General features: G+C 46.3%; 1 protein-coding gene across 1 annotated transcript in view; it reads right to left on the bottom strand.

The window, feature by feature from the left end:
* LOC135899364 (pancreatic lipase-related protein 2-like) overlaps positions 1-17,373 on the bottom strand; it is a 42,916-nt gene extending 25,543 nt beyond the window's left edge. The window contains exon 1 of the mRNA XM_065428618.1: positions 17,229-17,373. Coding sequence (XP_065284690.1) covers positions 17,229-17,238 — 10 coding nt within the window. The 5' untranslated portion in view covers positions 17,239-17,373. The remainder of the gene's footprint in view (positions 1-17,228) is intronic.
* Positions 17,374-18,898: the final 1,525 nt, after the last annotated feature.

The raw sequence follows: 18,898 nt of genomic DNA, 5'->3' as shown, positions 1-18,898 counted from the left end.
AACCAGGTGACGGGCAGGCGATTCGTACCAATATTAGAGACACACTTAACAACATGACGCCTCTGGCTGATAAAAACGGAGTGAGCACCAGCCAGACTGAAGCAGCGACACTCCACATACTGTTCAATTCCCAGCTCCATGTACTTCAATCACCTGCCACTCGTATCTCTCTGAGACCCACTCGGGACATAATTTGGACGCACTGAGATCATGGAAGGCCCACGCGTCGAAGCTCCCCCCTATTACGCAACTTTCAAAAATATTTGTAATAATAACAATATAACGGCTTATTATAATTATTTTTCATTTTTAGGACCACTAGTGTTAGGGCGGGGGGGGGGGGGGCGAGGGCACGCAATCATGGGCGGCTTTTCGCATTTAGCTTGCCTCGAGAAAAAGCACGGAAAAATATATTTACGCATGACATAGTGCGATAAAAACGTCCATCTGTATGGGCCGTTTTAGAACGTAATAACAGCTTTCTGATCGGTCTCCATTTCTTGAATTCAAGAAGTTAAAACTTGTTTATTAATTTTTAACTTTCTAGAGAATTAGCACAAAAAGAATTACCCTGGTGGTGGGTCAGGTGACTGAATAGCGTAGGTCTCATAATCGTATGTTGTACCAGTTTGTTTAACAGCTTGGCTGACGTTAGGTGAGACACCTCTCATAAAAAGAGAAAAACAGCTGTGAGGGCGTTTATTCCGTAACAAATTAAGCAGGTTAAGGGAAAATATTGTTTACATAGTGAGCTCACACGCAGCCTGTGTCGCAAATGTGGCATAGTTTTGTAAATTTACACACATGATTTGCTCGTAGATTAATAAACATCCAGCTAAATTGTTGTGTTTATGATTTCACTGTCCATTTGCTTTGGCCTTTATATATTTTAATTGAACTAAAGCTGTCGCCACCTGTAAAGAAAAATCCTGAGAGTTACAGCCTGAAACGTGTCTGCCTTTGGCAACTGTGTGTTAGCGCCACGGATGAGAAATATTGCCCTACAGTGTGGTCGCAGGCCAATTAACTTTGATCAGTGACCCGTTGACGTGTTTTGGTGTTGTCGCAATGGTTCTCATAGTAAAGGAAGTCACCACTAAATTTAAGAACTTTGGGGTTCACTGGTCAACCGGAAACTTCCCGGATCCTTTAAGCGCTTCATTTTTTGATACGCTGTACTGACTATGCCCAAGCTTCATGGGCAAGCTCGCGGTTTTTTTTTTTGCTATTTTACAGCAGCGAATTATTGCTATGTGCATATGACATCGTAATACAAGGTGTGTTCAAAAAGAAACCGAACTTTTGCTATAACACCTTGACTGCTTATGGTACAACATTTTAAGTGTTGTCCCATTCAAAGTAGCCCCTCTAATGGCAATGCACTCTTCGCATCTTTTCTTCCATTTATAGAAAGCCTCGTGGAACGCACTTTCTGGAATGGTGCGCAGGTCTCTTCTCGCATTGTCCTGGATCTCCTCTACGGTTTGCAAACGACGTCCTTTCAAGGTGGTTTTCAGCTTGGGAAATAGAAAAAAGCCTGCTGGGGCTAGGTGCGGAGAATATGGTGGGTGGGGCATAACAGGAGTGTGGTGTTTCACTAAGTAGCTGAGGACAAGGAACGACGCGTGAGCCAGGGCATTGTCATAATGCAACATCCAAGCCTGATCTTCCCACAATTCAGGCCTCTTACTGCGCACAGAATCTCTCAAACGTGCTAGTATTCCCTGGCAAACTTCTTTATTTACCATCTGGCCATGGGGCACAAATTCCTGATGGACAATGCATTTGCAGTCAAAAGACACAACCAACATCACTTTCATTTTTGACCGACTCATGCGTGCTTTTTTTGGACGAGGAGAGCGTTTGGCCACCCACTGCGATGACTGCACTTTCGTTTCAACATCATAGCCATAAACCCATGTCTCATCACCTGTTGTGATGTTCTTAAGAAAGTTTTCATCGTCATTGGCAGCGACGAGCAGTTCCTGGCTGATTTCAACACGTGTCTGCTTCTGTTCGTCAGTCAAAAAACGCGGCACGAATTTTGCACTGACACAACACATCCCAAGTTTGTCACTCAAAATTTCATGACATGATCCTACACTGATACCCGCTTCGTCAGCGACTTCTCGAACAGTCAAACGACAATTTCCACGAATCACAGTTCGAATACTCTCCACGTAGTCATCATCTGTGAATGTGGAAGGGCGTCCAGGCCTGGGATTGTCACCGACCGACATTCTTCCGTGTTCAAAACGCTTGAACCAATCATAGCACTGCGTGTGACTCATACAGTCCTTCCCGTATGCTTGGCTAAGCAACTGAAATGTCTCTGTGAAATTTTTCCAATGTTTGTAGCAGAACTTCACACACACATACGCACACTGTTCTTCCAATTCCTTCATTGTTACTTTGGCACCAATCCGAAGAACAGCTTGTTGATGTGCTCACTTCAGCGGCTGTAGCTCGCCAACTAACGGTCACAGCGAAACGCGGCAAATGACAGCTTGTTGTCCAAACCTGCCGTTACATGCGCTCAGTAGCCGCAGCGCGCTCCCTCTGCCGGTTGGCGCGCTATTTCAAAAGTTCTATTTCTTTTTGAACACACCTCGTACATGCGAAGGAACCAAACATTCAACTCAAGCCTTGGTGGTGCCCCGTGTTCGTGCTCCGACTATCCGGCTAACCGGTTACTTAAAACCGGATTTCCTGTATACTTGCTCTAATAAATCCGAATAACCGGATAACCGGTTTTCAAGGCCGGATTCACTTCCCTCCGGTTAAACCAGATAGCAGGTTTGCCGGATACGTGCCAGCACCAGCCGGCTCTGTTCTGGCTCCCACTGCTTACATGGGCACTGTGCGCACGTGCTATCGTTCTTGCTGAGCAGCTGTGTGCGTACTCCACCATGGTATGTGTTGAACTAGGAGCAAGGGCACCGAGCTCCAAATGCACCGGAAATACGTCCCATTTCGTTGCCACATAGCACACTCGCGCAGCAGCTCCATTTGTGGCGCACATTAAATTGTTCGCTATAGGTGGTCCCAAGCACTTAGCGTCGATGCCGTAGACCATAGAAGTTCATGAAGACATTATTGCATATGCACTCGCTTCCAGAAAACTGGACACTATTTAAAAATAAAATTAATGAACTCGTAAACAAACATATACCAAGAATAACTATGCACACTAATCAAAGTAAGCCATGGTTAACCAGAGCATTAAAGAAGCTTGAAAACCAAAAGAAACGTCGCTTCCGGCTAGCCACGCGTCTTGGAAGCACCGAGGCCTGGTCAAAATACTACATGGCAGAGAACGCCTACCTGAGTGCCCTTCGCACTGCTAAAAAATCTTTTTATAACGTCGACCTACCCCAGCTACTTACTCAAAATCCTCGGCAGTTCTGGCGCATTTTAAATCCCCAAGAAGCTCGTATCATCAGCGTGACGAATGCAGCAGGCGACACCGCCGCGGATGCCGAGTGCGCTGATATATTCAACACAGCATTTTTTTTCCGTGTTTACAAAAGAAACTACCACTCCAGACTTTCATAACATAACATCGCATATGCCACCCATTGTATTTTCGATAGATGGTATACTATCAATCATTGAAAAAAAAAAGAACAAACAAATTATGTACTTCTTGTGGTTTAGACGAAATTAACTCAACGATCCTAATGAATACTGAGCACATAACCGCGGCATGTTTCACTCTGTTGTTCACGCAATCGTTGTCTACAGGTGCTCTACCGGGTGATTCGAAAGTGGGAAAGGTCGTTCCAGTATTCAAAGCAGGTAATAAAGACTCCCCCTTAAACTACCACCCCGTTTCGTTAACTAATGTTCCTTGCAAAATAATGGAATATGTCATATTTTCGCATATCATGAATTTTTAGACTCGGCAAACTTCTTTCATCCTTCTCAACATGGTTTTCGTAAAGGGCTTTCATGTGAAACACAATTAGCTATCTTCCTTAATGATCTCCACGTTAATCTTGATAACAACGTTCAAACGGATGCCATCTTTCTAGACTACTCTAAAGCTTTTTACACAGTGCCTCATAACCGCTTGCTAATAAAATTATCTACATTGAACTTGTATCCTCTTGTAGTACAATGGATAAAATAATTCCTTACTAATCGTTCCCAGTTCGTCCTTGTCAATAACGTCTCTTCCGAACCCCTCCCTGTCACTTCAGGTAACCCTCAAGGCTCAGCCGGACCGCTTCTTTTCCCAATATACATTAACGATCTTCCGCTGCATGTATCTTGTCCTATTCGTATGTTCGCTGACGACTGTGTGATTTATCGTACTGTGACTAACATCTCTGACCAAGCATCTCTCCAGAGAGAGAGAGAGAGAGAGAAAGGCAAAGGAAAGACAGGGAGGTTAACCAGAGATTATCTCCGGTTGACTACCCTGTACTGGAGGAGGGGCAAGGGGATGTAATAGGTGAGAAAGAAAGAAGAAAAAAAACGAAAAAAAACCTAAGCGCACACGCGCACGTACACACAAACTATTTCTGTGGGCACTGTCACGTAGCCCGCAAAGGTGTTCCTGGTCTTACGCAGTCACCGTACAGTCCTACGTCACACAGTGTAGTCACAATTTGTCAGAAAGTCCCGTGTCTTTAGAGTATAGCAGCAGCGCCTTCATAGCGGATCGCGCTGATGTTCCCGTAGGCCAAGTTCCAAGGATCTTGTTTTCACTCATTGGGTGCTTGTCCCGTTTGTCTAAGGTGGCTGAGAGGACTGCTCTTTGTGGGTTAAAAGCGAGAGCACTGACAAAGAAAATGCTCGATCGTTTCGTTGCACCCGCAGAAGTCACACAGTGGGCTGTTGGCCATTCCGATAAGGAAAGAGTAGGCATTTGAAAATGCTACTCCAAGCCATAGACGGACAAGAAGGGTGCAGTCACGTCGTGGAAGCTCGGGCAGAATATGGAGCTGTAAATTAGGGTCCAGGGTATGGAGGCGTGCACTTGTGAAATCGGATGAATTCCATTGGGCTAAAGTCAGGTCACGCGCAAGGGCGGCAAGTTTTTTCGCTGCGCCGGCTCTCGAAAGAGGAATGGCAACACAGTCTTCAGAATGACCTTAATAACGTGCAGGACCGGTGCAACCGTTGGCAAATGGCTTTGAACCCTAACAAGTGCAAAATTAATTCGATTTCCCGCCGTCGTAATCCTTATCTGTCTACTTACACAATTGAAAACGTCCCAGTAGAATCAGTTCTAGCCTATAAGTACTTTGGCATAACCCTGTCCCACGACCTTTCCTGGAATGCGCGTGCGACTAACGTCATTTCGTCAGCGAACAAGACCCTTGGGTTCATGAGGCGTCATCTTCGTCATGCTCCACAGCACGTTAAACTACTCCCATACAAATCATTTGTCAGACCACAACTGGAATATGCCGCCGCCATCTGGAACCCTCATCAAACATATATTATCAATGCACTCGAGTCAGTTCAGAATCGTGCGATTAGATTCATCCATTCTTCATATTCATATAACATCAGCATTTCACACTTAAAGGCACAATCTAGCTTGACATCTCTTGCTTTTCGTCGTCGCATCGCCACGCTCTCTCTTTATCAGAAATTTTTTTACAGCTCACTAAGCCGCCCGCCTTACGTCACGCCATCATCTTCACGCATGTCACAGCGCACTAGCCATCAACCCCAAGTTTCTCGTCCTCGAACACGAACTGTCACTTTTCAATCATCATTTTTTCCTCGAGCTGCGAAGGACTGGAACGACTTACCCTTTAATGTCGCTGCCGTCACATGTCATTCACAATTTCTAGAAACTGTTGAAACTTGTATTTCAATGTAACACCTGCCTTTTCTTGTGTCCACATGTTAACCACCCCTTATGTAATACCCCGAATGGGGTATTTAAGGCAATAAAATGAAATGAAATGAAGTAACGCGCCAGCGTCACCGACCGCCCACTGTAACGGCGTTTCTTTAGCTGTGATGAAAAATCGTGTACTGAAAAGAAAGATGGCGAGCAAGGAACGCCGAAAGTCACTGGTACTTCAATCTTGTAGTACATTTTTCTTCATTCCTTAGTGTGCGGGAAATACTCCACAATGTCGAGCTCTTAACTAGCCCAACTTTCTGCATTAACAGCCTTCGCGACATTTCCACTGTCAGTTTAATGTTTTGGTGACAGCAAACACTGTCACACTTAAGCCTGCCCTGTTGCCGTTGCGACAAGCCCATCCCTCTCGTGACGGTAGAATGAGTGGGCAGATGAACTCAGTGTTCTCTGCTCCGTTTTCGCTCTCTACTATCCTCATCGAATGAAAACTATTCGAAATTTGCACGCTAACAGGCTCTCTCTACTCGGCCATCTTCGCTTTCTTTGTTTCGCTAACTCTTTAACGTTTTATCAACAACAACAATCAACAATTGTTTCATGTATAGCTCGCTCCGATCAGTCAATCGCACTATCATGGGCCAACAGACACACGAAGGCGTTGCCCCATCTCCGTGCGTGCCCTGTCATTCATCGCTGCGGCCGTCACCTTTGCCGAGCTGACTCGTTTATTAGCGCCCTCGCAGAAACACAACTGCCCTGAAACAGTAGTGCTTGTGACATTAGGCGTTCCCACGCCCCAGACCACACCATTTCGACACTCTAGGCAAGAATGCTTAAGCTGCACAATAATTGCCTTTCGGTGAAACTCATGCGAATGTAGTTAGTCGCGATAATTTGATAATTTCGCGAGCAAGAGAGGGAAGCGTAATGAGGATTATATTCATATCTTCTGCACGCACAGTGGTAGCCGCGCCACCTTGGTTTTCTGTACTTAAGATGCTACCAGAAAGACGCCACACACTTGAGAAGTGGTTGGCGTGTCCTAACATCAGCTAACGTGGCCGCCCGTTAAGGGGGGCTTAGCACGTCTCTATAGGGCGCATTGCACCAGAAGAAGCAGACCATGCCCAATGAAGAGTCCACGCCATCAACGACGTACCATCAATCTCCCTAGCCGCCTCTCACGATCAACCCCACAGGGGGCCGAAACGAAATGTGTTTTTCTCTATCTTTCTCTCCCTCTCAAAACGTCACGTTCGGTAGCCTTGTATAGCTGACGATTAACTTTGCCTACCTCTTTCCTCCTCCTTTCCCCTTCCCCCAGTGTACGGTAGCCAACCGGGCTCAGTCCTGGTTAACCTCCCTGCCTTTCATTTATAATTTTGTCTCTCTCTCTCTCTTGCCTACCTCGGTACAAATGTGGGTAGATAAATATGTCATGTCGAAAGCCGAAAGATCTAAAACCTGCAACCAATGTAAGCGTCCGCTGAGACGAAGTAAGTAGCTGCCTGCAATATCTGCGCAAATCTGCGGGACTGCTTCTGACCAGCTGTCTTCCCGCGCAAGTAGCCCAGTGGGCGCGAGCCCTGTAAGCCATGATACAATGTCCTAATTTTCCTTTGGTTTTACTATAACTTTACTTCCGCAGTGTAGGGACGTCATAAAAGCAGTGAGCAAGCATAAAGTAGTCAATAAAAATCACCTGAACAAGATCCACGACCCATATTATACACACACACACACACACACACACACACACACACACACACACACACACACACACACACACACACACACACACACACACACACGCAAACACACAGCTCCAGATTAGTTTTGACCATCTGGGGTGACTTAACTTGCACACAAGGCACCGTATAAAAGCGTTTTTTTTTTTTGCAATCCGCCCCTATACTGGAACGCGGCCACCAGGGCCGAGATCGAACCTGCGACTTCGAGCTCAGCTGTGCAACGTCATAACCACTGCGCTACAGCAGGGGGGGCGTAATAATGACGAATGCAACCAGCCAATAACACATAGTTTTTCGAACGAGAACCTTTGTGAATTAGGCCCCTTATCTGCTTATTGGGTGCTCCACAGAAGAAAGAAAAACCGCCCTTGCAAATGCGCCTCGCGCGCAGCAACAAAACAATTAGCAAACGGGAAGTGCCGTATCAGAGCCAGATGGCTTCTCGCTTCGCGCAGGCCACTATCGCAGCCAATTTCAGAGGGGCGTTGTGGCGAACGCGCCCTTACAGGCTTCTGGTCCTAGTAGATAATGAGCGACGTGATAAGAGAAAAAGAAAAAGAGCCGCCTTGCCTTTCAAGCAAACGGCGAGCAGCACAGAAACGAATTCACCAGCGGAAGAACTGCAACGGAAGGAACTTATCAAAGGTCATATGTGAACTCTTCGTTAAAAACAACAATAAAATTAAAATGTCTAGAAAACTGAGGACATAGCCATCTTGGTAACGCGAGTGTGGTGGAGCGTTCCTCTGTGAATAAAAATTTGAAGGAAGAAATAAAGTCAGAATGAATACCGATAGATGACGTTTGTGCATCAAGAGCCAACCCCAAAATCTTAATTGCTTTCAAATAAAGCGAGTTTTCGCGTTACCGTGGTGACGTCAGAACGTCTGTTGCGTTCTGCTTAATATCATCGGTAGAAAAGCCAGGAATATAAGAGGCTTCGGGCAATAAGGAAACCATCTTCAGCTGCGGCCTTTTATAGAGAACCGATCATTAACATGAAACCCCACAAGCGAATGTCAGCCAACTCTGCCACACGGAGGCGCAAGGCAGTAGAGGTGTAGCCAAGCTCGGACGAGCCTTTCGGCACTAAACGACATTACAGCAATCCGAGTTAATCATATACATATGTTGCGCCACAGCGACAGTACGAGGAAAGAGGAACAACAATTTATGCACCTCGGTGTGTTATATATCTTGATGCAAACCGGACGTGCGTCTGGTTAACCTCCCTGCCTTTCCTCTCTTCTATTTCTCTCTCTCTCTCTCTCTGTACCTTCACACATAGCAACAGCCTCTGTCACTAGCTCGGTTATGAAATGAAGGACGCTTTTTCGCAAAGCCTTCAGGTCGACACTGCCGTGTTTTTTTAGTCCGTCTTAATTCTTGCATACCCTGATCAGACATACCAAATGTTGAGTCAGGCACGTACCCAGGGGGGGGGGGAGGGCCCGGGGGGGCCCGCCCCCCCCCCCGAAATCAAGTGGCATACCCCCCCCCCTCCCCACCCACGCCACCACTCCTCACACATTCCTAAAGCGCCACCAGATCAATGTTGAGACTTGACAGCTGTACATCGGTCCGCATTATGCTGCCTTTTTTTTTTCACTCCTTTCAGATGGCGGTAGTTATCGCCATCTCTTGTATAGTGAAGGACAGTTTTCTCGTAGATTCCGCACCCGCGCGATTAACTCGAGATGCGTTCAGTTGTCACCATCTATTCAACCATCACGCGCATAGCTGTTGCTGTTGTTAGTTCAACCTTCTTTGTTTAGGCTGATCCTGGGACAAGGAGAGGGATGCGGATGTTACTCAGCTGGTCTGTACTCTCATGGAACGAGTTGCGGCCGGAGAAAACGCCAATTGCGTTTAACCTATCCCTTTGCTTCATTTTTTCCTTGAGTTACGGCTCGCCGCGACGCTGGTAGATGCCCGGAACCATATACACGTGATATGGGTTAGATAAGGTGGGAAATGAAATAATGTGAAAGAGCGTCCATCATGGAACCCTGCAATAACCCTTAGACCCATAAGCAAGATGACTGTCGCCCGTTACCTCGTCTGTTTTTCCCTAACTATATAGCACTTTTCGTGCAAAATTGGCGACTGCAAACAAAAATCGCAAGGAGTTGAGAAATTAAGCGATCTACTAAGGGAGAAACCAAGGCAACAACCAAACTGCGAGCAAAAGAGAATAATAAAAAAGTTAACCGTTGTTTATGAGAATATTTATGGATCAACATCTTTTTATTTAAAAAGGAAGTATATAGAGAAAACGCCGCCGGAAGTGGAGAGCAATTACTTGTTTTGAATGACGCTTCTACAGTTATCGGTCGAACCGCCTCACGTAGCCACTTCTCTGCTGTGCTTATGTGGGTGTTTTTCTAACCTTTCGCAGTGAGCGCAGTAGGTCTAGAATCGCAGAGTCCTGCGCTCTACGCGGTTGTATGGGACTGGCGGCCGCACAGCGTTACGCAATTCGCGGAACTGTCAAAACTGATCAACAAGGCGAAAATAACTGATATTCGAAACTATAACATGAGAAAGACTGAAGAAGCCGCAAAAGATGAACGCAGCCTGAAATCAGTAAAAAAGAAACCTGGCATAGGACAAACCATGATGTATGCACTAAAAGATAAGAAGGATAATATAATCAGCTATCTCGAAGATATAGTAAAAGAAGCGGAAAAATTCTAAGCTGACCTGTATACAGTACCCAGAGGAGTCACGATAGTTCACTTAGAAACAGTAATGAACAGGATACAGAAACTCTCCTATCGCTAGCGATGAGGTCAGAAGGGCCCTGCAAGACATGAAACAATGAAGAGCGGGAGGATAAGGTGGAATAGCAGTCGATTTAATCAAAGATGGAGGAGACATAATGCTTGGAAAACTGGCGGCTCTTTATACGAAGTGTCTATCGACTGCAAGGGTCCCAGGAAACTGGAAGAATGCAGACATTATACTAACCCACAAAAAAAGGAGACGTTAAAGAATTGAACAATTATGTGACCATTAGCTTGCTCCCAGTATTATATAAAATATTTACCAAAATAATCTCCAATAGAATAAGGTTAACACTGGATTTCGTCAACCAAGGGAAAAGGCTGGCTTCAGGATGAGATACCTTACAATGGATCACATCCATGTCATCAATCAGGTTATCGCGAAATCTGCAGAATACAATAAGACTCTTTATATGGCTTTATAGATTACGAAAAAGGCATTTGATTCAGTAGAGATACCAGCAATCGTAGAGGCACTACGTAATCAAGGAGTACAGAACGCTTACGTATAAAGCTTGGAAAATATTGCTACATGCGTGAGGTATTTGTTTGTTTGAACGAGGCGCGTAGGCGCCATCACTCCAGAAAAGAGGAGGAAGAACGAACTAGGAGGAGGGAGGAGAAACATTTATTTAAAAAAAAATAAAAGAAAGGACAAGCAGGTGTCTTTCTGCTTGTGCGGGAGGCGCCCTTAGTCCAGGGCTCCTGCGGCTCTTGCTGTCTCCCGGGCCCGCCGCACCAGTTGCTGCTGGTTACGAGGGTCCGAACTAGTCAGCACGGCCTCCCACTGCTCGGGTGTGGGGTTGGGTATTTGCGGGGCCGCCTTCACGTTGGGGCACGCCCATGTGGTATGATAAAGGGAGGCGTAATCATTACAAAAAGGACATTTGTATGAATATAGTGTAGGGTGGATTGCATGTAGTCTGCTTAAATGTGGGTATGTATTGGTTTGTAGTTGTCTCCATGCTACGGCGTCTTCACGTGAGAGGGTCTTGTGTGTAGGTGGGTATTGTCGTCTGTTCAATCTGTGGTGTTGTAGTATGGCGTTGTATTGTAAAGGTACGGGCTCCATGGATTGCGTCCGTATCCCTCTCTTGTGGCGCCCGGGTGGCATGAGCTCGGGCTACAGCGTGCGCACGCTGATTTCCACGGAGGGACTCGTGTCCTGGAGTCCACACTATTTCAACGTCCGGGAATGAGGAGGCCTGTTTGAGGAGTCGGTGGGCGATGGAAGATATTCGACCTCTCGCGTAGCTACGGCAAGCTGCCTGGGAGTCTGTAATAATTGTGATGTACTCGTTGGTCAGACTAGAGGCGATGGCCAAGGCGATTGTTGTCTCCGCCGCTACGAGGGCGCTGGCAGTGCGGACCGTCATCGAGGCCACCTCTTGTAGGTTATAGTCGACAACGCTGGCCGTCATGGCTGCTTTTTGGGGGTACTGCGCGGCATCTGTGTATAGTGTGGTGGGGAGACTGCCATATCTTGTCTGTAGAGCTTTTGCGCGAGCTTGGCGACGATCGGCATGATGTTCCGGGTGCATGCTTCTGGGGATAGGGGCTACCTTGATGTGCTCTCGCAAGTTGGGGGCCAGATGGATTGCTTGTTCGTGGCCTTTGCTGTGTGTGGGGTAGCCTAGGCGCGCTAGGACTGTTCTTCCTGTTGGTGTGAGGGCTATTCGTTCTCGTTGGCTTGTGAGGTGGGCGTCTATAATTTCTCTTATAGTATTATGCACTCCTAGGGCTTCAAGCTTGAGTGTCGCTGTTCCCGGGTGTAGGCCGAGCGCTTGCTTGTAGGCTTTCCGAAGAAGTACGTCTAATTGATCTATCTCCTTGGGAGTGAGGGGCAAGTACGGGGCAGCGTAGGCAATGCGGCTGATTATCAGGGCCTGGACGAGCTGTATTAGGTCGTCTTCTTTCAGTCCGTATTGTTTGGTGGTGATACGGCTGACCATTCGCATGATCTGGAAGGTGGTCTGCTTGAGACGTTGGATGGTGTATGCGCCTCCGCCGTCCTGTTGTATGTGGAGTCCGAGAATGCGGACGCGGTTTACTGTGGGTATTTCTTTGTCGTCGAGGATGAGTGTGATGTTTGGTAGTTCATTGAGTTTTCTTCGGGATTTCTGTCGAACGACTAATAGTTCTGACTTCTCGGGGGAGCACCGGAGACCACTTGATTTTGCATATTGCTGGACGACGTCGGTCGCTTGTTGAAGGACGTCTTGTTTCTCTCCTTCGGAACCAGCGGTGGTCCAGATAGTGATGTCATCGGCGTATATTGCATGCCTGATTCCTGGTATTGCGTTGAGTTTGTCAGGTAATTTCATCATAGCAATATTGAAAAGGGTGGGTGATAGAACAGCACCTTGTGGGGTTCCTGTGTTGCGGGTAGGTAACGTCGGGGTCAGCGCATCAACCGTTGTTGTAAATATAATCTATAAATAGTTTCTTGTCTTACTGACTCGTCTTTCGCGTTAGAATATGCACAGAGGTTCTACAGCTACCTTAATTCTACACAAGAAAAGCAGGGAGATACCTGGAGAGAAAGGGGTCAGACAGGCAGACACAATTTCTCCAAAGCTATTTTCTGCGTGCTTAGAAGAATTCAAGCTATTAAACTGGGAAGGCTTAGGAGTAAAGATCGACGGCAAATATCTCAGTAACCTTCGGTTTGCCGATGACATTGTTCTATTCAACAACAATGCAGACGAGTTACAACAAATGATTGGAGACCTTAACAGAGAGAGTGTAAGAGTGGGGTTGAATATTATTATGCAGAAGATGAAGATAATGATTAATAACCGGGCAAAGAAACAAGAGATCAGGATGGCCAGTCGGCCACTAGAGAATGTGAAGGAGTACGTTTACCTAGGTCAATTAATCAGAGGGAACCCCGATCATGAGAAGGAAATTCACAGAAGAATAAAAATAGGCTGGATCGCATACGGCAGACATTGCCAGCTCCTGACTGGAAGCTTACCATTATTATTGAAAAGTAAGGTGTGCAATCAGTGCATTTTGCCAGTGAAATATGTCCAGTGCCAATGCATTTGCCAGTGCATTTCCCAGTGCATTTTGCCAGTGCATATGGGGCAGAGACTTGAAAGCAAGTTAAGGACCACGCAAAAAGCGATCGAACGAAGATTGCTAGGCATAACGTTAAGACAGAACGAGAGTGGTTTGGATCAGAGAGCGAACGGGTATAGACGATATTCTAATTGACATCAAGAGGAAAAAATGTAGCTGGGCAGGTCATGTAATGCGCCGGTTAGATAACCGTTGCACCATTAGGTTTACAGAATGGGTACCAAGAGAAGGGAAACGCAATCGAGGACGACAAAACACTAGGTGGAGCGATGAAATGAGGAAATTCGCGGGCGCTAGTTGGAATCGGTTGGCGCAGGACAGGGGTAATTGGAGGTCGCAGGGAGAGACCTTCGTCCTGCAGTGGACATAAAACAGGCTGATGATGATGATGATGATGGGGCTAAGGGTGGTGGGTCCCCCCTCCCTCCCCCCCGAAAAAAAATCCTGGGTACGTGCCTGTGTTGAGTCGAGCTACGTAAAATCGTCTGCGCAGACGTAGGTTCACATGGTCGGATCGGCTTTGCAAGGTGCCGTTAAATGCGGTCGCGTCTGACAGTTAAACTGCAGCCAGCAATCGTAAAATTGAAACACTGTTCGTGAACGTAAAGTAGCTTCGCCTGAACGCGACGTGGCGAGGTGACCTTGGACGTTAAAATAAATTCCGGGCACTTCCCAAAACCTCGATCTGATTATCACGATCAATCGGTTAATTTTGACTACCGGGGCTTCTTTAACGTGCACACAGTGCAGAATATACACAATCGTCTTTGCATCCTGTCGCCATTGGAATGCGGCCGCCGGGATCGAATTCGCGGCCTCAAGCTCAGCAGCGCAACGCAACAGCCTTTGGGCAACTGCGGCGAGTAATTTTGACGTCAAAAACGAAGCGGCGCATACTCGGGACTGCGTGCTCAATTCCCAAAGCGTTTGATTCGCAAGTTCTCGTCGCGATTGGCCAGTCAACTTCACTATTAATGATATGCCAGTCAATTAATGTCAACAAAGTCAATTGGTGGAATGCAGAAGAAATTTTAGTACATTGTGCTCTGGGTGGGAATCGAACCCGGGCCTCCGGGCCTCCGGGGTGCCAGACGAGCACGCTTCCCCGACGCCAAGGCGGCTGGCTCCATGGTTAGGGCTGACTAAAGTTGTGCCTAGTGCGTGCGTCCTTGCACACGTCACGTCAGTGCCTCCGCCATTGCCTCCCACGTGTCACTTGCTCTTCGTATTTCATCGGTGCTGTGTCTACTGCGATGCACTCTCGACGCCAAATCACGAGTATATAAAATAAGTTGTGCCTAATTCGTTGCATCGCACACATTGCACACGTCACATCGCCGCCTCCAGCGCGTCACCTGCTCTTCGGATTTTATCGGTGCCGTGTCTACTGGGACGCATTTCGAAGCGTCTACCTAGCGGCATCTGTTAAACGTGGTCGCCCACGGAAGCACGCCACAGAAGACGAGGCAAGGGAACACAAAAAGGAACGCCGTGCAAGTTTACAACGGGCATGACGACATACGGATGAATACTTAAGCGAAAACATTTCCCCAAAGCGACTACAGGGCTTTCGAATTACCACACCTAAGCAGTCTTAAGTGTCTCTGCCAAACTTTTTCACCACTATGACACAAAAAAGTCAAAGCACTGGGCATCCATTTTTGGTATATTTGAACATCGCAATCCGACATCAACCGCCCCGGCTGACGTCGCACTTCTTCGGAATTACCGGGCGGAAAACCATCGCTTTTATTTGATGTGTTTGTCTCGTTCATGGACTTTTGCGCTACAGGCGAGGACATAGACTTCCACGATCGCTTACATGCTTTTCTAAAATCACTTGCGGCGTTAGCTGAATGAATCGAGACTTGCGACGTTTAAGACTGCAAAGACGTCGTACTTCAGCATAGTGGCATATTCGCTAGGGGCTCCAACACCAAGGAATGAGACGGCTGATGTTTACCGATAAGACTTGTAGCCAGTAATAGAATGAACACTTGCTTAACCCTTTACTGCACCTTGTTGCATTTACGCAACATTCTGATGAACGGCGTTAAAAACCGAAGCAAAGTCAGTTTCGAGCTTCCTGTACATGTTGTTGCATATCCGCAACATTGGTCTGTAAAACGCGGCACCTTGTGCTGCAATCTGTGCTAATTCTTTGCATCTTCTACCAAAACAAACGTGGCGGAGGCTGCGCGCGCCCAGGAGCAGTGATATAGGTAAGTTTTACAAATTGTAAATGTATTTCTCCATAAGACAAAGCGCAAAAAAAATTGTTACGCTATGCTCCACATCCTTCTGACTCTGTAGGTTCAAAAAAATATTGTAATTTCGGAATAGTTTGTTCCTGGCGACAGAACGTTGCTATGTTGCACAAATGCAACAACGTGTACATGGTTTATTTTATTCGGAATAATGAAATGGCTTCGAAACGCTGGTATGGCCTAGAAATTCCTCCTGATAGTGAAGGCAGTGACTATTCAATTAGTCGCGACAGCCACGAGTGTAAGTCCGTTTCGATCCAATATGTGGACAAGATGTTCTCTGGTCAAATTTCCTTTTTTCTTTTCAAAAGTACGCTGTGCCTCCGCACATTGCCGTGTCACGTCGTCACGGGCACAGCTTTACGTCTGTGCTTCGATGTTCTACATTTTGTCAATAACCCGAAAACACTGCATTGTTTCCTGGCTGGACGGGAATCTGCATGACGTACTGCACGAAGTGTGGGAACCACCTGTGCTGCACAAACATGTACAAATGCTTCTTTTTGTTCCACACTAAATCATAGGTGCACCAATGATTGTCTTGTGCAAATAAGCATCTGAGTATGAATCGCACTAAATCTATCTTTTACTTTCAACTTCTTCTTTATTGGCACATTGTTGCAAATATGCAAGATACCCTTTTTCTGCTAATTGAAACCACAGACATTCGCTAAAGTAAGTTTCCATGGGAGTACAGGTACTATTATGCTTCCCTACAACGCCATGAATAATATTTTGGGGAAACAAAAAATTGTGCAGTAAAGGGTTAAGTGGACGAATGTCCTTCAATCTCCTGAAGTGTCTGATGTGTGGAAGCTTACGACGTAAGCCTTGCGCCCTGAGGTTGTTATATATTCCTGCCACGACGACAAGGCTGGAGGAGAAAGTCAAATGCAAATTTCGAAGGGCGCATCCTACGATGCCAAGTGTGAATTCCACAGCAGCGCTATACTGTTCGAGACAGCTACATAAAAAAACAAAAACAGCTAACGTCTACGAAAAAAAAAAAAATGAGAACTTGCTCGAGGGTACAACGTCGCGTTCCAATGCAGGTGTGCCGATTCGGCCAAAAGGCTGCATTGGAAAGGTGACACGGTCATGTCTGCCGATGATTTTCGAGTAATTCTTTTGGTTTTATTCGCCCCCTTCTGTCAGCACACTACCCATGCTTCCATTTTCCGGTGTTGTTTGGTATGGAGAACAATAATTTCAACCGGTTGTGAAAGATTTGCACCAAGTGGTTGAGATCTTCTCGACTTCTATGTACCCGGTGCTCCGACGGCGTCGACGCACCGCTCCGTAACTTCCCCCTTTCAATCCATTCCTTTCCCATTCATATATGAAATACGCTCGCTCGTCCACACGAAATCGCAAGGGCACGCGGCGTGGCGAAGTAATTTTGACCCTAATTTGTTTATCGTTTTTAGCGCCTGCGGATATGTTATCTTGGCATTCGCGTGCAAAGTGGCAAGCGGTACGCACGTGCGCGTACACCCAAATGAGCGCTTACCTTTTGGCATGTGTGCAGCCGCGGCGCGTCGTCAGGCGTCAGAACCGATCGCGAGAAAACTTATCGGCATGCTGCTGCCGCTGCTTCACGCGCCTCGAGCGGCCTTCTCAGTGGATACGTGAGGGGCGACTTCCTTTCGCAATATCTGGCCTTTCTTTCCTTCACTTCTTCCATCCAAGGACGTCCGCTTATTACGTCAGCCTGCGTTCATAATGGACGCGGCACTCACCCTTGGAGAACATGAGTGTTGTGCTAGAGAAGCTTCGGTGTGATTGTGGACGCGTTAGGATCGACACTTCAAGGATGAAAATTTTGCAGAACCGTTTATGATTGACAATCTCCGGCTTTCTAGATATGCACACCATATTATGACCGAAGCAACACCAACTTATTAAACGTAGAGACATGCATATTCTCCTTGACAACTTCACTGATACCCTTATGATTTGTGTTCATCTGCAACGTAGTATTTCCGAAACTGCGCCATTTCTTAATGTGCGCAAGCGCCTCTCCAATGCCCGTGATGATCTATTGATAAATAAATTTCATGTTATCTGCAACAGGTGATCTTTAAAAATTCCGTAAAACTTAAGAATGCTCACCCTGCATGCTAGCATATGTACATACTTCTCATAGGTAGTAGTTACATTCTGATCATTGAAACTGTTTCCTGTGACATTCTATTTCCTTTGACTGTCAAATGCGATTCACCATTTACACTTGTAGTGGCCTTATAACTAGAACTTACGAAGCTCGGAGGTCATGCACTTTTGTAAGCTCATGAGGGAGTGCCGGTAAGTAGTTTATCATTTTGAAGCGTATCGATGTCCACCAGGTCTTTAAGGAACTTCCCTTGCGTCAGTGGAGGTTGGCCAAGACACGCAGAAATTTTCACTGATTGATGTCTGCGAACATTTCCACAGCACCTAGACGGCCCATGCCATGAGTGTTCTGCAACATCGTGCATCTAGCATCCCTCTAATTCATCCCAATCATCCCCTCTTTTCACGCCCTTTTTCCCTTCTCCCTGTGCTCAGTAAATGGCTTTAGTGGAGGCCCACATCCTTGCCATTCTATGAATAAAATCTCTATCTTGTATTTGATTATGGTTGATTAATGTTGTCGTTATTAATATGAGAAAACTTGTATTTTCTTAGGAAGAGCCTTCGGACTCAAACACACTCCATTCTCCTTTCTGCTTTAACCTTCAATGCATGCGTCAACTGAGGAGAATTACTGTCTGCCTTTGAACAGCGTAATTGAGGAAAGTCAAAGAGCAGTCAAAGAGTACGTGAACAAGGATAAAAAAGTCGGGAGCACCTTCTTAGTCTGCGAGGCACGATAGGTGATGCTCCGTCCAAGTAGGTCAGCCGTATCATGATACGTGGGGTATATTTAATGCAGCCATTAGCGTAGGACAGCAGCATAATAATGGGCTGCATTGTAAATAACCGAAAACTTTTAATCTTTAAAATGGGGATTTACTTTCCTCGAAGCCAATGAAAAAAATCATCCACACCCGCCTAAGAAAAAAAAAGACACAGAATCAGCTCAATTTCCTTTCTTTTCTAAGAACAAATTTTACTATAGAGAAAGGTGTTGATCGCAGGTTCAGTCATCCTTGAAAATGTCTTCGAAAGCACCAAACGTTGTGCCTGGTTGCTTAGGTT

This window comes from Dermacentor albipictus, chromosome 1, assembly GCF_038994185.2.
Source record: "Dermacentor albipictus isolate Rhodes 1998 colony chromosome 1, USDA_Dalb.pri_finalv2, whole genome shotgun sequence".
In the NCBI taxonomy this organism is placed as follows: Eukaryota; Metazoa; Arthropoda; class Arachnida; order Ixodida; family Ixodidae; genus Dermacentor; species Dermacentor albipictus.
Note: the sequence above shows the minus strand (reverse complement) of the source record. Positions and strands in the feature narration are given on the sequence as shown.